A 23,069-nucleotide genomic window follows, 5' to 3' on the forward strand; every position below is an offset into this window, starting at 1 on the left:
TGAAATGTTTATTACCTTTAGAGTAAAGGTAGATTACGTAAGAAAGTAAAATTTATATCGTAATAAATGAGAAATGAAATTCATTCAGAGAGACGATTATTAGAGAACCAAAGTTGTAACTCGGGCTGAGTTCCAGTGCTGTAAATAAAGCCATGAATCTCTAGTCTACCGGCGTATTTAGTCCAGTCAATCTAAGCCAAAAAAGGGGTCAACCTAGGACTAATTGCAACAGAAATTATTTCTTCACCATGCATTTTGGAAAGGTCCTAGAAATAAAATACTTAAAGTATAATAAAATCTAATGGGTGCAACAGTGCCTAATTTGCATAAATGTAAAGGGGGCTCATGGGTATAAAATTGTCGCTGATAGATGGCTTCTACTTAAAATATGTGGCAAAACATGATTTTGATGCAGGTATTTTGGCTTATTTATCCGTTTTTGGTCCAGGCAATGTTGATGGAAATATTTTGTCGTCATAGAAATATTCCTCGTTTGCATAAATCCAATATGGCCGCCACAACCTTCACTTTTCTTTGTATTTTTCCCAATTAAGAACTAATTTTAAGCTACTTCTGACAGCAATATAATTATTTATTCACTGTGTATTTCAGAGAAGTCCTACAATGACATGCTAAAAGCCTAGTACAATCTAGAAATGTAAGCAATGCCTAATTTGCATGAATATAAAAAGATTATGGTTCCAAACTAGGAGCTGATAGAATGTTTCTACTAAAAATATGTGGCTAAACATGATATATGCAGGTTTTGGGCTTATTTGCCTTTTATTTTGGTTTAGGTAATGTTGTTTGAAATATTTAGTCGTCATACAAATATTCCTCATTTGCATAAATCCAATATTGCCGCCACAACCTTTACTTTACTTTGTATTTTTCCCAATTAATAACTAATTTTAAGCTACTTCTGACAGCAATATAATTATTTATTCACTGTGTATTTCAGAGAAGTCCTACAATGACATACTACAAGCCTAGTACAATCTATTCGTCTTCAATTACACAAGCATTACGGTCCCGTGGTAACCCGATATCTGGTAAGGACTTGACAACGCACAACTGCAGTTCGCAACATACAGCTTGGAAATATAATTTTTACTATAACCAAAACGGGATTCGAACCCCTACACACTCACGGCAACATTGCCTAGCTGCTAGGCCTCACTATTTCGAACTATTTCGAAGGAAAGCCAAGAGTGAAGATAGAAACAGTTGCGACTCATAAAAATACATTAAATGACTTTCAAAGCAATACATATATGCATACGTATAATATGTAAATGTAAAGAGGGATACCCTGTGACGTGGTGAATATTGAACTGGTGACATTTGCCACCATCCACTCAATAGAGAATTCGTTTTTGCTGAATATTGCACTTACATTGTGCTTCCATTTCAATGGTAGTTCTGAAGAACGATGTCGACGTCGTATCGCTATTATCGCATTGTATTCCTGGTCACACTTGCCGTACTTTTGTTTGTTCTTCTGCGTTACGGTAAGCTGGACATAGTTTTATTCTCTTCCCCGATGATATCCTTATTATGTCGACATGTCGACTAATATTTTTGACGAGCCAAGAACCAGACACTCATACAGCAGCATTGTCTCTATTCACATCTTTGACTCCCTGAAATTGTTTCTCAGTGCGATGGTACTGGCACGAGTGACCTTATAAGTCAAAGACAAAAACAACCTTCGTCGATTAAATCTTTATAAATGAATTCACGATTTCGAACAGGCAAATCTGTTTTGCATAGTTGCAAAATTCGTTTTCGCTATTGAAAAAATACAATGACCATTTTGGTATCAGTTTTTCATATTCTGATAGATATTGAAAGTACCAGCTCTGACGATTTTATAGTATTTAATGAATTGATATCTTCGATCAAACAAAGCTACTTTTACCAATCACAAGCACTTTGAAAAGTGGAATGAACTTTTTTGAAGATTATTCCGTTATAAAAGTCAAAGAGAAGCTACTCATTTTGAATATTAATGAATACGTGTACGTTTTAAGATTGTCAGTTTTTAGGGTCTAGTTTGTGCGGCAAAAGCATTCTAGGTAGAATTGTTAATATATGTAGCAATGTGGTTGATAGGAGACAGTCAAACCTTAGTGATCTATACATCCGACGTATGAAAAAGGAGGCAAAAGCCATTTCAGTTAATCAAAATCACGTCTTGAGTAGATGTTATGAGAAACTGCCATCAGGCCGTCGTTTACGGGTTCCAAAGTGTAGAGCTGTCAGAACGAAGCTGAGTTGTATTCCGAATTCCATTTCAATTTTTAAAAAGTCAAATTAGGGTAATGCCCTGTCATTCTCACTGATTTTAGCTTTCTTTGTTTTGTGTATTATATTATGTTTTATAATTTTTGTGTTGTATTCTGTGTTTCGTATTACGAACCACAAAAATTTCTCTACAGGAGAAAATAATGTTTTCTGAATCTGATTACAAAGTATTAATTGGATAGGAACTCTAACTACCAAAGACATGACGATAGATAGCTCACATAACATATGCTAACGAAAATCCCTCCACTCAAAACTCCAAAGTACCTGCTAACTCTTTGACGGTGCATATGATTTGAATGCGTCACTGGGAGCTCCAACAACAGCAATTACGTCTGAGCTTAGAGAATTTGTACACGTGTAAACGGTTCACATCCTTTTTACTGCCCTATACAGGCTAGTCGGTATGTGAATTAGCTCCATTCCCTGACCAGATAGCATGACGCTTCGATTTTGTGTGTGGTCACCCGTATTCAATGGTCTACCCTTTTACTGACAGCCTTTTATAATACTGTTATATGTAGCATCTACAACAGGCGGGTGTGTAAAACGTGGGTATCAAACGTTGAGATGAAATATTGAATGAAACTTATTACATGCAACGGTCTAGTTCTAGTAATTTAAAATTTCCCTGTAAAACATATAGATTAATTACGGCTACGTAGCTTAGTACCATGACAACTGATCATACCACACATGGTAGCAAATATTACAGCGCCACCTGTGATCTTCTGTGATTCGAAATTTCATTATGTTAGATAATACCTGATTACCCAAGCCCAAAGAATCCACTGTTGCATGATGAATGCTAAAATATTAAAATGTAAATTTCATTTTTTCAGATAAAACCAAAGAGATTGGTTTCCGATATCAGCCAGAGCATAGAGTGATACAGGTATGAATATCTTTTAGTGAATATGTTGTCAGCTTGACAATACTGACATGGTTTTCTTGACATAACACTTGTTTATTTACTATGGACGATATTTACTGCCACCCTCGTACTGTATAATCTACTCAACCGATTAGGAAAAATACATAGAAAGAAGGGATTGAAATGTTCCAACTCTATTAGGCTGCTTTCACAAACACCTCTGGAAGGGGGGGGGGAATCGAGGGGGATTTGAAAACATTTGGTGGCGTATAGGGGACTCCAAACGAAACTGTCTCTGATTGATATGAAATATGGGTTGAGTTGTCTCTTAACTAAAAAGTCGCAAAAAATCAGTTGAATGAAAAAATTTTCTTTGTGTATTTATTGTTTAAGAACACACGCACTAACATACAGATACTTGTTCACACCTATAGATATCAACCCAGATCACATTAAACTGCTCCATCCTCTTTGTTGTGTGTGTCAACAGAAACATTAATTTTGTTTTTATAAAGCAGGACAAAGATTACAGTCAACCGCTTGTTCCAATGCACAATACTTAGGATTTATGAAACGGCCCATCCACAACTTTTGCAGCATTCTCTAGCAGAGACTGGAAACCTAACGTTTGAGCCTAAAGTTGTAAAGCTGTTTGGCAGCTATTGATAACCGTACTGAAAACAACTTGTAAGACCCCCTTTCAGGACAGTGGCATTGGAACAGTGGAAATCACACTGCGTCACTTTAAATAGGAGAGAAATAAACAGTATACTCTGCCAGGCCCTTTAGTAAACAACTAAGATTTATGTTTTGTGTATCTAAGACACTTTCTTGCTCAACACCCTGAAGTGTGATGAAAATCCAGTTTTAAGCTTACCAACACAGCCGTATGTGAACAGTCTGCATTGTTATTGTTTAAAATTGAAGTCAAGTCTGGACTAGAATTCATTTGTGATGAATAACAATTATTACGGTCTTTATACATATACAGAATATTTTGCCAAACAGAATGTCCGTTATTATTTTGGCCTTCTGAGGAGTGTAGAACAAAAAGCTGCAGTTGATACAAAGAATAAAATGTAATGAAAATTGGCCAAAAGGTACAGCCTGTTTCCGAAGCTTTCAATGTGATCGCTGTTTCTCTGTTTTACAAAATTATGTTCTCCTGTAAGAGAAAATATGTCAAAACAGCATCCTCCTTCCCTGAAAGAAAAACTCACCAGTACGCAGCGAAAAATTCTGTCACTTTCAAGATCAGGTCAGTTTTGTTTAATAGGGGGTTCAAAATTTTAGCAAGTCAGAAAGGGGGGTACTTGAATGCCTTTGAGTTTGCTGTTAGGGGACATTTGAATAAATTAGAGAATTTTTTTATTCTCCCCTGTTCTAGTGATTTTTGGTGAATGCAGCCTTATAGTCGAAAGCGTAGAATTTATTTAAACAGACTACCAGACTACACTTACTCCTCTGATGCATTATGCATTATGCGCAAACGGTAACATATATATACGTTTGAATGTTTCAGAAATGTCGTAGGGGCCGATAGGAAAATGTTCTTCCTCGAATACTATCACCACGAAAGGGCAGATTATGTACACTTAGTGCCACTAGTCATGGTTGGAGTGAATTCGGCCTATTGAGGAACATGACGTCCTTTTATTTAACTCAAGCGGTCATTTTCATGTACATCTATATATTCATGTAAAGGGAGTAGGTCGTTACTCCTGCGTGTGCGGGGTTTTAGTTGTACACAGATATTCACATACAGGGAGTTGATATATCAACATCTCGATTTGGAAATGTTGATATTAGCTAAAATATTTCGAAAAGTACCTTCAAACCTGACAGGGAGTTAGGTCAGCGACTACAAATAGCTCAACTTTGGGTAAAAATACCAACGCAGTCATAAAACGCTACATTTTGTACATGGCTGCGGTGGACATCTCAGATTAGCACACGCAAACGACCTGCAGTCTTTAAAAATGCATGTCACAGTATGGACGCCATATTCAGAACGAGAGAACAGTACGCATGCATCTTGTGTCCGATTTTGGACTTTGAGAAGGAAAACACTATTGGTCAGTGGATCGAAAAAGTCGATGCGCAACTGGCTACTCGTGCTGCGATACCCAAAAAATTACTCACGAAAGTATGTGTACCAACCCTTATTCAACTAAACTCAAACACAGACCAAGGAACGATAGAAATAATTCCATCGGTCTTTTTTCCTTCAAAGGCAAATCACTATAAAGTTGAGCAAGGAGAGTATCATGGCATTGACCGTGAAGTTGAAGCCATTCTGACGTATGAGCAAAGTATCGGACTTTTAATGAAAACCGTGACGACGACGAAGTACAATTGTAGTGACAACCGTCGCATGGGTCATCCAATACCGAAAGATGGCGGATGGAATATCTGTATGGATGTGGGAATAAATCCAAAGGAATGCATTGTGTATTCCATCGGGTATGTACTATATACTACACTTCCAACATAGCCTATTCCTGCATCGTGTTAACTTGAGTGTCATTTATGCTGCGTCAGACACGAAACGAAGTTGAGTGTCTTATAAAGTAAATTTTAAATTCATTCATTTTTCAATGTAATAGTTGACTTTTTTGGATTCAAGAGTCCAAGCCTACTCGAGTTATTCTACATCTGGCTGGTAAATGGAACCCGCTTAAGAGCACCAAAAATGACGAGCATGAGAGAGTATGCAATTTGTGAATTACTTGCCACACTTTATCCATAGACCCTAAAAAAATCTTTAAGGTCTATGCTTTATCTAATAGTAAAAAACTCTAAAACGGTGACCTACCGATTCGGAAAGAAAATATTGCATAACAACAACATTGTTTAGTCGGATGCTAGGCTTCCAGCCTCTGATACATTTAAAGTTACATAACAGAAACATAAATTAATGGGGGGGGGGGGGGGATAGGGTTGTACAAATAGCAGGCAATTCTTGTAATGCAAAGCAGAAAATCCAGAAAATTTACCCTTCTTTTAAAAATTGATCTCTGAGTTTGAAACCATAAAAGATAAATTTTGACAGATTAAATAAAGTACATGAGTTTTGAGACTTTAAGAGCGATGAAAATTTTATCATTGATGGGAATTCATGACAGTAAGATGGAAGAAACTTCTTTCTTTCGAGTCTGTCTGATAGCTCAGTAAAAAGCTTTGTGCTTTTCCGATTACTATATATGTGTGTACTGTGTGTATGTACTGTGTCTGTGTGTCGTCTGCTCCACACACACCGTGTTGTTCGGTCGCGCACAGAATTGCAACATCTAAGTCTGTTACTGTGACCAACTCTTTTTGGGTTGGAAGCAGTGGCCGACTGTTTTGTGTGAGGCCTAGCAGCTAGGCGATGTTGCCGTGAGTGTGTGGGGTTCGAATCCCGTTTGGGTTATAGTATAATTTATATTTCTTAATTTTTTATATACAGGACATACAAGACTGAAATGAAATTCATCTTCAACTTGTTCCATGTTACACAGTGGACATATTCTTCTCTCTCTACATATCTTTTCACATCTACCATATTCAACACGCAGTTTATGGCTAGATATTCTAAACATACATAGAGCTCTTCTAAATTTTTGTATATCAATAACTGTCAAATATTTCTCAAGCATTAAACTATTTTTGTACAAACGGTAAATATCTGGCTTAGGAAATTCAGTAAGACTAGCTGACCACGGCTGACATCCAATATCGAGTGACCTTTGCTTAAAAATTGATAAGAACTGATTTTTATACAACACCAAAACCATAGCTGTACAAAAGATTTTTAATTCTCAATGCCCAGCAGTCATACCCCTTTTCTGCCATTTCAAACTGATGGTTATAACACTGTTTGACAAAGGTATGGTCACTACTATTTAAGAGTTTAAGCCAATATTTGATAATCCGATGAAATCTATAAATAGGTAAAGGCTATCTACCGAGTTCACCAAGTACAGCAGAATTACATGCTGCATTGCTTACTTGAAGTACATATTTACAGAGTAAGGTGTGAACTCTTTCAATGTCATAAGCCTCATGAAACCCCCAAACTTCACAGCCATACATAAGTATTGGAAAAATCTTGTAATCAAAAATCTTTAAAGCAACATCAATTTTTAAGCTATTCTTAAATTTACAAAGACACTTTTTAAGTACAAAGATTGCACTTCTACCCCGTTTTGCCAAAGTTAATTGAGCATTTGACCAAATACCGGAACACGAGAGTGACACTCCAAGATAGTTAAAATGAGAAACAGTTTCGATACGAGTACCTTCAAGGAACCACTTTTAATAATTTTTAACTCTGCCTCCCTTTCTCAATACAACAATTTTAGACTTATTCACATTAACTTTCAGTTTGCATTTCTTACAAAAAGAGTTGAGTTTATCCAGACGCCTCTGTAAACCAATGACACTATCACTTGTAAGAGAAAGATCATCGGCAAATAACAAATACACAAGTTTAAGCACAACGATATATATACCACTCTATAAATCAGACTGTAAAGATCCCTGTATATCATTAATAAAAAGGTTGAACAATAAAGGGGATAATATTTAACCTTGTTGGACTCCATAGGTACAATGGAAGAAGTCAGTAATGCCATGGGGTGTTTTTACGCATGAGTTAACATTGTCATACATAGATTTCAAAACCCTCAACATTTTACCATTGAAGCCATTTTTGAAAAGCTTATAAAAAGTGTACAAAGATCATTGAAAAAAATATACAAAGTATAAGACAAAGATGACCTAGATACTCCTTATGAAAGATTTACAAAATCGACAATACCGGAAGGTCAAAATGTTCCAACACGTAAAACTTTAAATCTCTGAAATTGTGGGTGCAATAAGTGATTTTCGTGAAAAACTCAAAACTCACAGCAAATATGTTAGAAAATAAAAAAATCCATTTATTGACACGTTGTTTTAATTTTAATTTGGAATCTTCACTGTTCGAATTTTACTTTTGTGTTATTATACGATGAAAATATGAACATTTCAATGTCTTTATTAACTTGAAATGAAAGGCTTTATATATCAATTTTAAGTGATTTTCGTGAAAAACTGTGACTTTATTTCGTAAGTTTGTAGAAAGTCAAGCATGGTGACTCCCATTCTTTTTTTGAAATATTTGATACTTCTAATATATTAACATTCAAAAATCCTAATGCAATAGTGTAACAATGACTACAATTTTTCAAAAGAAATGCATTGTGAATTCCACTGGGTATGTGGTATATACATTATACTTAAAGGTTATTTACACAATATTGTACCCCCTCTCTGACCATAATGGATGAAAGGAAACTTTGCACAACATAATGCACTAGGCGAAGCCGAGTACATTATGGAGTGCAAAGTTTGCTTAAGTCAATTATGAGCCGGAAAGGGGTACAATGTCGCTATTTATAATTTTGGCGATGCCAGGGACTTTGTAGATGTAGAAAACATGCGGGCCACAATACTGGATAAACGGATACATAATTTGTAGATGTAGAAAACATCTGGGCCACGGTACTTGATAAATGAATACATTAACAGTAATAATCTCGGGAAAGGGCATCGCAAATCTCACTTGTGTTGACAAAGCTGTAGTATAATACCAAATATAGCCTATTCCTACATCGTATCAGCCTGAGTGTCATTTATGCTGCGGCAGACACGACAAGACGTCCAATGTCTGACCGCTACACAGGCTGCGTTCACATATAATGGTGAAGCGGAGGGGGTGGGTGGGTGCTACGGTCAATGGCACCAGGTTGGAGCGGTATGGGTGTTAATATGTAGACGCGCGCGCGCGCGTGTGTGTCTGTGTCTGTGTGTCACATATGAATAATGGAATGAATGAATGAATAAATAATGGAACAAGGGACTAAATTTTTAACAATTCATTCTGCTATTCTTTTGCTCTTTTCCTGATATAAAATGCAAGCATTTCCAATAATTGGTCGTTCGATGATGATATTGCAGACTATGGATGTCAAGTTTATAGCTTTGACCCTTTGTAAGTACAGCATATCAGTTTTTATTGTCTCTGGTGCAAGCAAAATTTCCCCTAGACATCTATTTTGCGTTATGTCATAAGCTTATCATGTTTGGAGATAAACAGGAATAAAGTTACCTTTATAGATATATGGCGTGAGCAATGCGTCTGCAACGGACGCTCAACAAGACCGGTTAACGAAGTTTGTGTAAATTTCAAATTTCCAAAGTTAGAGTGAACACATTTCAGTATTTTTGGCATATTGCACCACGAAGTTCTAAGGAAATTTGTTTTCGATCGTTTTTCATATCTAATCACATGTGGACAGTCGGGATTTCTAATGAATCCAAAATATTGTCGATTTATAGCTCCGCTGAGAAATAAACCTCTGGTGTCTGTATGAATGGTTTTGTCAGAATTATCAACATCTTCCTCTTCAAGTGTTTTAATGTTAACTTGACTGTGCTATATAATACCAATTCAATGACAATTCACAAATTAAAATGTTTATGTTTTTTTCCATTCACCGCAGCAATGGAATGTCCGAGCATCGACGTTCTGAACGCATCTATTTTTACGACATCGGACTGTGTGACAGTAACAACGAAACTGCTAAACATCGAAAGGGGACCATAAAATGTCGAACTCTAGAGTCCATCAGGAAAATGTTGAATCATGAACAGGTAAGATGTGATATTAGCATCTACCAGTACAGGAAAGGGCAATTTTCAATGAATTGTAAACCTGTATATAGGCACTCCAGCGCTCAATTCAATGAGCATCCGTATGCCTGAGAATCTCAAAGCCTGGCAATAATTGTACTTGGTTTAACACAAAAAAGTCTTTGCTATCCGCAATTGTGAACAGTGTAAGTTTTTTAATACTATAATCCAGGATTAAAATGTTAAAGACATATTAAATGATATTCAGCATTAAACATTATGTTCAATGACATTTAGTATTAAATATTAATGTACGTCTACCATCGAGAACAATATACTTTTGCGTGCACTAAGGAAACGTACAGACCGCCCGTTCCGCAACACTTACCGCTTACATGCATCCCCCATCAGACATATCAGTGCATTCTGCGGCTGCGTCTGCGCGTTTACTTTTGAACGGTTTCACGGGACTATTTGGACGATTGCCAGAATATATAATGCGGTTGGTGAACTTCACGATGCTAGCCAATCATCACACAGAGATTGAAGCGCTGTGTGGTAGCTGTGCGGCGTTGATTTGATATACCATGATTCTCTCTTCGGTTTTTCTTTTCTTTTCCAGAATGACATTGACGTTGTTAAATTTGACATAGAAGGTGACGAATTGCGATGTCTTCCGGAGATACTGTCAAGCGGAGTTCTGAATCGTGTAAAACTGCTCGATTTTGAGCTTCATGTCTTTAAAATTGAACGATATGGATTTAGCGCCGTAGACGTCCTAAAACTTGTCCAAACACTTGAACATGAGCACGGGTTCCAGCTTTGGTTTGAACATGAGAATGAATACCGCAAGCTTGTTAATTATGGACCGTATGCTGGCAATCACAGTGATTGTTTAGAACTTGCTTATATCAATACCAAGTTTTTAACGAATGAAACATCGATCTGACCTACTTTTCTTGTCAAAAACCCACTTATTTTCCGTTAATTTGAACTTCAATATCAATAACACATTTCTTTGACTTCTACATTTTCTTTACTTGATTGAACACTCTGTAAGAGCAAAAGATATCCAAATAATTCTGCGCTGTAATAATTCCCCTATGTGAATCAAGCTACTTATGGTTTTATTACATACAATAGTACATTTTATGTAATCTTTCCAAGATAATGAAGCCTGAAGGCCACATTTCTTTTCACCTTTTTGTTAAGAGAGATATACTCGTGTAAAGTGAGGTAATGGAATAAAATTACAAGCACTGTTAACTCAATATGTGAACGATTTATTTGGCTTCATGTGGAGATTTCATTGTATCAGTAGTGACTGCAGGAAGTAAGAGATAAGGGGGTGAAGTTGATGTTAAGGTAGAATAAAAGTCGGGGATGGTTATTTGGACACTCAAACTTTTTGGTTATTTGGACACTCAAACTTTTACAATATTATGTTGGTCTACCACTTGTTGGGGATTATGCTGATACTTTAAGAGTAAATAAACTTTTCACCTGCTTTGTTTTGTGAAAATAAGGAACGGTGACCCTCGATTTTTATTCTTTATTTTGAAAGTGTTAGAGTTTGCTTGTAGACTTGGTTAAAGTCTGTGATTTGTGAATGCTTGAGTGGGGTGAACGCGATGATTTGTGTTTTGTTGTCATGTGAAACGCGTGAGTGGGATGGACGCTATGCAGGGGAGTTTCTCTCGAATCCGGCAGAAACTAACTCACTACTGCGCAGACTCAAAGGTAAGGCGTTCAATTAATCGCAAGAAAAACCTGGGCTGCTAAATTCCAAATAGGTTTGTATGAAATAGGAGAGGCACAAGAGAAACTATTACAGAAGTATTTTTAGAAATCCGAGTACTTGAACCAAGTATAGTTTGCTTGAGGAAAGTATGAGCAAAAGTTTAGTTTCATTTTCGAGGCATTGCACGAGTTACCTTAAAAGTGTCTTCTACATTGAGAAGAGGGAAACTATCGAGGGGGAGTTGAAGTTTCTCAAACCATAGAGGGTCAGTAGTTTAGAAAAGCTTTAACACGTCTTTGCAGTGTCAATTTCTTTCGCTAAAACGCCACAAAGTAGTTCATTTATATGTTAAACACCCCTAATCACTATCTCTCAAAATCGGCTATTTGGTTGCCCCTGATTACATTGTTTCCTTGGTAAAAAGCATGGCGGTGTGATTTCGTAGCGTGTTCAGTCACTAGGATTCACAATATAGGGTCTCGCGCTTCACTGAAACTTTTAGTGATAGATTTCATGTCTGCTCATGTCAAAAGTAAATGATATTGAAACTCTAGTGATTACCTGGAATAAAATGCCTACAGTTGCTAAACGACGTATTTGTTCAGCAGAAGTGACAAATCATGGAAATTGCCTCACTTCAAGAGCCATTGATGCTTATGATTGATGTATCAACTTAATTGCGCATTTTCGTCATTATATGGGGCAGAGTGGCGTCATCGATGTTGGCAATTAGTTCTCCGCCTTCGTGCAGTTTGCTCTGTACCCGTAGGATTCTTCAACCATATTAGTATTCGTTAGTGCGGGGAAATGTTTGTTTCGTTTACTCCTCCTATACTTGAGATCTTTTTGTTTTAATTATTTTACTGGTATCGATGACCGCCAGGTTCATTTACCCTTTGCGTAAGATAAATAATCTCCGTAAAGAATAACACTATTCTCTATCGCACCCGTGCCGTTTTTTATTTGCATATTAAAATATGCATTGGTTTTGACGCCGTAAAGAAAGATAGAAAGGACTGTTTTACGTTAAATGGTGTTACTTTGTAACATGTTTACAAAAATCCAAGAAAGAAGACTGTTTACTTACTGATGACAGACTGAATGGAACACTTCCACTGCTTTCAGTTTTGCGTTACTTTCCCACGGTTAGAATTGTGAGGATACCTTGGGATTATTGTTTAAAGGGCAGTAATGCTAACTTTTGATGGTTATTTCATTATTATTATCATTACCCACTATTAGCTTGTCTATTAGCGTCTATGTCTAAAACTGCACTGTTATTGTTTAGATTTGAATTCTAGTCCTGACCTGAATTCCGTGACTTGTCAACAATGACAACGTTGTTTACACATGTACGGTCTGGATTCACAATCTGAACACCCTGCACATCCACATATTATGGGGAGTTGAACTTGACATTATGGTTTACGTTAAAAACAAAAATTGTGAAAAAAAATCATCAAAAGTTAGCATTACTGGCCCTTTAATGTAAATGTGGTTGACAGCATAATTGTTTGCATTTCAAGTGGACAATTAACGAATCAATTGGTATTTTGATTCTTTTTTCAAATCATCGTAAACATTATCTTTGGAAAATAATAGTTCATATGGAACTGATAAACATTTATGTTTATAGGAGTAGGGCGTTGGCCAGGCGCATATTAGGACCTAAAGGTGTTGTCTTACCTCGAAGCTCCAAAGACAACCCAAAAGTCATGGGCAAAGTTATAGGCAATTTCTCTGCGGAATGGTGAATGCACTTGCACGCAGGAAAGGTTTGCTAAAGTTGGCAACTCAAAAAGAAATATGTGCTCAGGGAGAAAGACGCGTGTGCGGGGTTCTGCCTGCGCAGAATTATATTGAAAGCTTATATGGAAAGAGGCCGTGTATAATAAGCTTAAGCTTACAACACATTCGAAAAAATATAGAGAGTGGAGCACATCTGTCACCATCAACGGAACACATTGTGTCGAACGTATTATCTGCTACTACTGTGTGTTCCGTTGGTCCTAACAAAAGTGATGTCATCTTGCTATTACCGCGTTTTCTTCGTCGTTTTGTTTGCCATAGTTTTGTGGTTTCTTCTGTACGGTAAGCTAAACTATACATTCGTTATTTGCTATACTTTTAATATTTATTTCTTCCATACTGTACTCTTGGCTTGTTAAATTTATTTTAATTATTGAGGAATCACACTGCATCATAAAATATATACTGAATGAACGGGTTGATTTCTTGAAGATAAATGCGAGAACTTTTCGAGAATTAAAAAGAAAAATGAAAAAGTATGGGTTGATTTGAAATAATTTTGGATGTAAAATTTCAAAGGCTTTTGTTCTGAATATTTTGGTTAGTTTAGAGACCCTTCCTGGTACTCCTTAGGCGCAATCAATACTACCCGAGTTCCCTAGTATACGTCTCCATGAAATTTGATAAGTCTGTCGTTTCCTTTTTTATCTTAATTTTGACTGTTTGTATCAGAAATAAAACAGCTAAATTGTCAGTCTACGTGTTATCTCTGACAACTTGGAATAAGGGACGATTGTGTGATCGGCTACAGGAAACATATTTCTTGTTGACTTTATCGTAAACATCAGTTTCCAACAAATGGAAACTTTAACACAAAGAGAGACCAGAAAAAGTCCACATCGCTCATCGCTCCGATTACTGTAAGTAAAATGTAAGTTAAAAAATTTAGTACCAAATTTGTGCGACTCTGAGATGTGACCCTTCACAGCATTCGGTAAAACCTTGTTAAGGAACGAGCATATGTGTACAAGCCTGGGGGCAGAAGAATTGCATGAAGGGGTGCTCAGGGGACCTTGCAAATTCCACAGACCAGTGGGAGCTTCTGCAGTATTTTTCTGTCCGAGAAATAGTTAAGATATCATACTCAGTGGGACAGAAAACTGTTTTCGAAGATTATCCATGAAAATACTGTGTTTCAATGACCGACATAATTTAAGAAATAATGTACCCCTCCTGGCCAATAATGGACTAAAGCAATCTTTGCACGACATAGTGTACGAGGCGAAGCCGAGTACTATGTCGTGCAAAGATTGCTTGAGTGCATTATGGGCCGGGAGGAGGGTACATTATTGCTATCATTGGCAATGCTAGTGAATTTATAGATGTCAAGAACATCCTTGGCCACAATGTTGGATGAGGGCATTCATTATCATTAATAATCTGAGAGTATGACGTCACAAAATTCACTAGTATTGACAAAGCTATAATATAATATGCGATAATGGAGCATCACTTGATCTATACAAGGGTCACTATCAGCATTGACCACAGTTTGTTCTTGATAGCACTAACCTGACTGTCAATGTGTGAGCATGAGAAACGACATCAACAGTTTGCTATAACAGAGTATACTGGAAAGGCAAACGAACAGAAATGTGTTGGACAGAAACACTACAAAAGTTGGACAAAAGTAACTGCTGTTGGAGGTTTTAGTTTGCCCTCTTTTTATTTAATCACTCACTAGGATTATCAAATCAGTATTAATCTGATTCACATGTGCAACAAACCCGAACCCTGGTATTACAGATCAATTCTCCCTAAAGTTGGAAAATATTTTTTTTTCAGATAGGGCAGTATTTTTCAGCTGTAAAACTTTTCTGCGTCTATCACTTTCCAGATATAACAATTAAGTACTGCGTGTCAAAGTAAGCGGCAAAAGTTACAGACTGTCGTGGTTCTTTGTTTGTTCTCTCCACTTGTGACATACCTTTTAATACTAAAACATCTACTTTACATGTATTACTTCAGCTTGTATTTGTCGATCAATGTTATGAAATTTAATGCATGCCTCAGTCTGCTGGTTGCAAAGGCAGTAACTGAAAGTATTCTTATTTCAGACGCTACTGTAATATTATAGAAATAATGGATGACGCCCTGACTAATAAAGTTTATTTATAGGCAAGGGCCAGAGAAGAGCGAAAATTTGACGGGCGAGGCTTGCAGAGCTCGTTAATTTAAACTTTCCTCTCGCCCGCGCCCTTAAATAAACGTTAATGGTCGAGGAGTCTGTTATTTCCATTATATTATCAATCAACCCAAGAAACCTTCACAATTTACAAAAATCTTCACCACGAAAGACAACGGGGCCCAGCGACACACTCTCATGCATGCTGTAAAAAAATTGCAAATCCGGAAATTTGTGGAAAAAAGCGCTTCAACTTGGCCTACAAGTGCGCCATTTATTTTGTGATTATGCCCTTTTAAAACCTTTAAACCTTTAAAACGCGACGGACAGAGTATTGTAAATATAATTACTAATACCTCTTGTTTTCAGTAAAGCCAAGAGTGAAAACAATATTTATAAATATGATATATTTTTTGTTCAATTTTATTTATGTTCAGGGAAAGCAGAAGAACTTACAAAATATTTTTCCTGTGCCCCCGCTGTTAATTGTGCTCGCTCCCTTAACCTCACCAAAATAAATCAAATGCTGCATACTAAATACTCAAATTCTAAGCCTTTCAATTTATTTTTTTCAGCTGGAACCATGGGATTTGGTGGCCGACATCAACCTGAACAAAGAAATACTTCGGTATGGCATATATTCAATTTGTCGCCAGCTTGACAAAACCAATTATATATTCTTAGTATTAGTTTGGGATGGAAAAACTACTATTGATCCAATTTAAGTGCAGTATAATCCCATATGTGTTTAGTCGATAGAGCAGATAGACACAAAACCAATTGAACTGCAATTTAAGTACAGCATAATCTCTGAATGAGAACAATGGGTTCAGCAAGGTGCGTTTATGAAATTAGGATTTTCAATTAGATGTGCATAAGATCAGTGCAAATCTATGCAGACAACCAGACAGAGGGCTACAAGACGAGACACAGTACAAATACTTGTTTTATACTAGGACACATATTTTCATACCCCTACATCAATCTGTTCAAATATCGTTGATGTACAGTTGTCATTATGGCAAAAAGAATGCTCTTGTTTCTCGTCTTTTGGTGAAAAGCAGAAATGAGAAACATAAGACAGGTTCTTTCCACGACTATTTTTAGGCATGTAATGCTTAGTCATTTCAATCATCATTAAATACAAAGGAAATTAAATATTGATTCTATTATAAATTGACTGTGTAAAGGAACCAACAAAATCACGATCACTGATTAAACTGTTTGATGATGGACTGTCCCAAGCTGCGCGGCTCGGTATGCCTCAGATTGGTGTAATAGGTACGAATTCTTTTGATGTTGAATATTCATGAGTACGATGACGTCACGACCAGACCTTTGGGTAGGGAGGAAACATCATGATGGCATTTCATCTAATTTTAACCACGAAAATTTGTTAGTAAAATCTTGCACCTTTCGTATTGCCCATCATTTAGTTAAGCAATAAAGCACACCCAGCGATGGTATACCACGATGGTATACCACTGACACGCCTGATCCGGTAGATCCGGTATTTTGGAGTACGCGAGATCCTTGTATTTCAGTCAATTGTGGACTGTTCACGGCAGCAGGAAATCTTTCAGTTTCATGTTTGCCGTTAGGTAAAATTCTCTCTGTCATATAGTGGTATCGCGTTATCAAACTGCGAGCAAAACCGTTCCACTTCGCTTGATTACATTGTGTCGGAGATATACAAGTATGCGTCCATACTGGTGGCGTGGCCGATGCACAGTGACATGCACATGCATCATACCACGTGGCAAATTGATATGCACCTGGATCAGTGCAGTCAGTTTGTTAGCCAATGAGAAAGCTGTATTAAACTATCTATTGTGTCAGAATTTCAATCCCTAATGACACCAGGTGTTTTAAGGCGCAATGCAAATTGATCATTCTGATAGCACCGCACAACTAGGTCATGATATTTTTCAAATTTCCTCTTTTTTCGTGGAATAAGAAGGTAACTGTACAGGTTCTCGTATGTTTACAATTCACGCTTTAGCTGGCAAGTTCTAAACCGCACTCGGTCTTCGGCCTCGTGCGCTTTACAACATGCCAGCTAAAGCAGTAAGGTTTAGAATTGTAAACCCACTCGAACTAGAATATATATATATATTTTAACTAGAAAGTGTTTTTGAAATATGACTGGTTCCCCAGTGTTATGTAGCGTGGAAATTTAATGTAGAAACTAATAAGAAAACTCACACAACTACATCTGAGTGTCTCTGGACACAGCAAATGTTTTGGGCTTGAAAAAGTGACCCATGTAGGACTTGAACCCACGTCCCCCGAATTCAGTTCGGATGCTCTACCAACTGAGCTAACGGTTCACTTAAAATTTGAATCCTTCAAAAATGCATTGCTTGTGTAAAAATCTTTGAAACTGACATTGCTTGTTTAGAAGGCTTTGGAAATGTATAAACTGATGCAGGAAAAAAGTGGCTTCGACTATAGAAGAGTATTACTTTGCAATCTGGATTAGAAAGAAATGTCTAACATACAGAAAAGAACGATACGTCATAAAAAAGACACCCCTGCATTACACTTCAACCAGAATGAACATGGCATTGATAATGTTTCAACCATAGGTGTCACACAAGTCAATACAAAAGACGATACATTTCGCAAACAACTTGAAATCCTGTAGATACGTAAACTTAAAGACCGTCACACCAAAAGGTTCAAACATCAAAAAATAACGTTTTCCCACACTCCTTCGCGTTTACCTGGAGAGCGCCCTCCACACACCCTACCAAAATGTTTAAAAGTGGGTTTTCCTTAGTTATCACTCATACCTATTTCAATCAACCGCTATCACCCAGATATGTCCCATAGCTTATCAGGTATGTTCTTTTCCGTAGGTTAGACATTTCTTTACTGTATTTATATATAAAATTGCATTCCATTGTCTTATTTCCCTGATAAGGATTGCTAATAAGTGGTCGTTCGATGATGATATCGCAGACTACGGATGCCAAGTATTCAGCTATGACCCTTTGTTCTCAAGTGCATCTAAGTATTCTAAAAAAGTAAAATTCATCTAAAGAAATTGCCACACCACGTCGTGTTACAGTCTATATGTGAAGTAAAAAAATTTTCTACCGATTTCAGGGACAGTGAGTAGATGCATAAAAAATGAAAGCATATCACTCGCTGAGACACTTACTCAGTGTGTTCGCTTTATACTGTGGAGATGTGTAGACCCTCTGTTAAATGACAGCTTTTTAAGGGTGACTGAACTGTTGTCATGACTGTTTGGTGTTTTCTCTCAATTATTGCAGTACTACAGCTAGAAATTAATACCAAGTTTCCCTTCAGAATGAAAACGGAAATAAATCTCTTTTTGGTGCTTTATTGCCCTCTTTGTTGAAATCTTAATTAGGTTGAGTTGATCTTTATCGAATTCAAGGGATCAAAATCTAGCCAAAAAGTGGCACATATTTTGAATATACTCACTCATTATAAATTGCTCACCCTGAATATTATTCACTCTTGGTCGCAGCAATGGAATGTCCACATCGACGTTCTGAACGCATTTATTTCTACGACATCGGACTGTGTGACAACAACAACGACACTGCTAAACATCGTAAGGGGATCATAAAATGTCGAACTCTAGAGTCCATCAGGAAAATGTTGAATCATGAACAGGTAAGTACTGGTCATCGATTGTCGTTCTCGTTGTTCCTCTTCGAAACATTTCAGCTGGCAGAGATTAATTACCATGTCTATTCCAATGTGGGCGTTTTTATTCGCGTGCATTAGCTTGTACCGCTTGAACGTTGCAGCGTAAGCCTCCATTTTCCTTAGAACCTCATAATAGTCGGAGTGTAACACTTTATTCCGGTGTCGAGCTGTGCCATTGTTTTATGGTCAGCGGGCGGGAATATGTCTTTCTTTGGCTCAGATGGTACTTTGGGTTTTTCGCAGGGATATGGAGTATTGGATTGGGTTGGATGACGAGAGGAGAGGGTGAAATCGTATGGCCAGGAGAGGGCAGTGAAAGTCATTTTTATAGGAAGAGGGTTTAGAGGGAGGGTTCAAAGTAGGAAGAAGATAACTAACGGTTGTGAGGGGGAACGTTGGAACTCATGTGTAGTAGCGAACAGGACTTACTTCGCCTACAAAATTTTGTTTCCTCAGAAAAATAGTAAAACGCCTTATCAAAAGTTACAGCTATTGTCCCTTTAGCGGTTTAGGACGTCATTTCGTGAAATCCTATGGAATATAGTGGTTGACGAGACATATCGTCACTCTCGCTCACTGACAGATCATACAAAAGAAGCTCACACCCAAACTTTGGTGGCGCTCTGAGATGGCTTCCCTTGCAGCGTCACTGCTGTTTTGAATGTGACGAAAAAGTAACAAAATTTCGAGTATTTCTAAGTGAGCTAACAGCTGCATCCATCACACTGTACACGTCACACTTGCCATGTCAAATACCCACACTGAATATGTTCGACTTCAAGAAAGTGCCCTTAGGCCTGAAGGTTAAATGTTCTCACTTAAATCGTTAAGCTTACAGTGTGAACTTTACAATACTACTATTTTTCCCTGTCCCCAGAATGACATTGACGTTGTCAAATTCGACATTGAAGGTGACGAATTATCATGTTTGCCAGAGATACTGTCCAGCGGTGTTCTGAATGGTGTGAAATTACTCGATTTTGAGCTTCATTTCTCTAGATTTAAAGCACACGGTATCAACGCCTTAGACGTTCTAGAACTTGTCCAAACCCTTGAACACGAATATTTGTTTCAGCTGTGGTTTGTGCACGAGAATGAGTTCACTCCGGTTGTAGACTTCGGACAGTACGCTGGTAATCATAGTAATTGTCTTGAACTTGCCTGGATCAATACAAACTTTTTGACGAAAGAAACATCTGCATAATATGCCCCGATGAACTTTGTTCGCTACCAAAGACTGCTTGTAATCGCCACAACTAGACTCCCATAGCATCTGTGTATGTAAATCTTCATTTTCACAACCTCTACAGGACCGTACATCATGTTATTTTCGTTACTGTCAATCCACAAGTTTGTTTGAACACTGTAATAACTGGACTAATAAATTGAATTACATTACGGAATATCTGTGTAATTTATTTAAAGCAAATGTTTGTTTGAATAGGTGTGAATTTTCTCGAAAGTAATAAAAAGGTCTATTGCCACATATTATCATCAACATGGACAAGGCGCCTTAAAGGTTGACTTGTCCTCGGAGAAAGATGCTCGGAGTCTCATTGTTTTATGATACCTTCCTTATCTACCTCTTGTGGGGGATCATTTTGAAGCTCTTGCAGTCAATCAAGTTTTCACCGTCTCATGTTTGTGAAAATCGACAATGTAATTACCTCCCCCACCCCGAGTCAACACTGAGCTTGCGGCCAATTTGAATTTTAAGTATCGGTAATAAAAGTTTTGGCGATTTGTTCCGTAGTACCAAACCAGTACCCCCGATTTTTACTCTTGAGTTTGAGAGAGAATCGTTCAAAGTGTACTCGATAAATTTTTATGCAAAAATTTTAATTCTTTCAGTTTCGAGGTATAAACTACCTTAAGATATGAAAGATTCAAAGTAGAAAAACTAATTTGTTCCTTTCAACTACATGTGCTTGTTGTCCACAATGAATTTCCGGAAGCAAGGGCAACTTAAATTAAAAAACCTTATGGAAATATTGAATTCAGTAGACAAGGTCTGGCAACGTTAAAATATTAAATTCATGACAGTCAACAATGATTGTCTGGTTTAAATACAAAATTTCAAAATAAGATTGTTAAATTCTTTGTAGCTGATAATATTTTAGTGTATTTGCAATTAATTGTCACATGAGCTGTAAGAATTCTGTCTTGTCATAGGCAGTCAACACGACAATGTTCCGACCTTTAGTTTGTCAGGCCTACTATTTCGAAATCTGATGGTGTGCAAATATGGTAAAAAGAGTAAAATGCAGCGTTCAATTCAATTCAATTTACCCATCTCCGAATAAATCCGAAATAGAATTTGGCGCACGCCAACCTTTGGATCATGAAAGAAAGGTTCCCATTTCGGGATACTAGTGACTAAAGAAGACGAAAGACTCTTGTTTTCAATTTCGCAGAATCAAGGTCAGACGCCAAATACTTAAGGATGTACGAGCGGTACGCGCGCGTGGAATTTGTCACTTCCCATAGGATTACATTGAAATTTGCTGGAAAATCAATTTCTACTATTGTCATTTTCATGAAAATTTGCACAAAGCTCAGTCTAGAGAAATAAATAATAGTGATCAAATAAAATGATGTGGTCACCGCGCTAACTTTTGAGATAAACAGCATTGAATTATTTCGTCCATAGAAAATGCATTGGTGAAAAAATGCTGACTCAGCATTTATTCTCATAAATGGCAAAATCCATGGTCATGTATCTCAAAAACGAGCGCGGTGACCCTATATTTTATCACACATTTTGATAAGACTTTCAAAGGAGAATCCAAAAATCTACAATTTAGAGAAATGACATTACTTTTAATCTTACCGATCGTACATCCTTATTTCTTTTTACGGTGGAGCGCATTAGAGTTCATATTATCCTCCGTTTGGTTAAAGATAGTCTCGCTTCTACTTTCTATCCTTTGGTCGATGACCAATCTATCGTTGTAAAATCCGATGCTTACCATGTGGCCATTGAAAGAACTGAGAATCAATGTTTAAACATGGCGTGTTGACTACTCTCCATTTTGTTCAGAAAGATATATACCTGATAAGTTTAGTATGACAATAAAACTGCAAATACTAGAAACACACAAATGTCCTCATTAATATCTGCGATCGATATTCCTTGCTTGTTATATTTTGATGCTATACTTCGATCAGGGTTGTTATTACGTACGTGTGTGAACAATTTCATAGGTAGGATATACGAAGAAAGCTTCAAGAACAAACGAAGAAAGAGCTGTTTCGTATGTAACTTAGTAATTAAGACGCCAGTAGGATCGTTGGTTTGTATCAAGTTGGGACTGCTTTTCCTTTTCTTAGACCACGGGATGAATTTTCGCCGTGTATTGTGAAGCACATTAACTTGATGAACTTTTATGCACGTTTCTGCCATCTGACCTTCACCGTTTGACTTGTTGTGGGATCGGCGGGAATAATCCGCAGATGAACCTACCATATGTGCATTTTCGTGTACACATTAAAATATTCCAAATAGTAATGATTAGAAACTTGTTTGTGACAAGACATACTTTATGTATTCGTCCTGTAGATTTGTATGCAACTAAGGAAATAAAATCGAAATTGAACGAAACACATACACAATCACAGACCCTAAAGCATTACACACAATACTGAACAATGTCATTATTTTATTTTCTATAAAAATCCATGATTACTATCCACAGCAAGCGGAAAACCGTAAAATGTCAGTTTTCAACATAATCAATATGAACACGATTTGACCTAATTTGTGTATGTGCTCTGTGTGTGTATAGATTTTGTATGTTCAGCCTAAGATTGTTTTACCAGAGGCCTTTATTTTAATATTCGTGTTGCTAAATAGCGTATGTATATGTCCC

The 23,069-nt window shown here is 37.1% G+C and overlaps 1 protein-coding gene across 2 annotated transcripts; it reads left to right on the forward strand.

Annotated features, from left to right (window-relative positions):
* Positions 1 to 960: 960 nt before the first annotated feature.
* On the forward strand, positions 961 to 11,356 carry LOC139133696 (probable methyltransferase-like protein 24). Of its 2 annotated transcripts, XM_070700458.1 has the most exons (7): positions 961 to 1,052; positions 1,421 to 1,511; positions 3,150 to 3,202; positions 5,415 to 5,644; positions 9,126 to 9,197; positions 9,709 to 9,859; positions 10,461 to 11,356. In XM_070700458.1, exons 2-7 carry the CDS (start codon positions 1,433 to 1,435, stop codon positions 10,785 to 10,787), a joined length of 912 nt encoding a protein of 303 aa, XP_070556559.1. In that variant the 5' UTR covers positions 961 to 1,052; positions 1,421 to 1,432; the 3' UTR covers positions 10,788 to 11,356. The 2 variants fall into 2 exon arrangements, with proteins under 2 accessions (XP_070556559.1, XP_070556560.1); XM_070700459.1 differs by lacking the exon at positions 961 to 1,052 and having other exon boundaries at positions 1,358 to 1,511.
* The last annotated feature ends 11,713 nt before the right edge of the window (positions 11,357 to 23,069 follow it).

This window comes from Ptychodera flava, chromosome 5 (assembly GCF_041260155.1).
Source record: "Ptychodera flava strain L36383 chromosome 5, AS_Pfla_20210202, whole genome shotgun sequence".
Taxonomy (NCBI): Eukaryota; Metazoa; Hemichordata; class Enteropneusta; family Ptychoderidae; genus Ptychodera; species Ptychodera flava.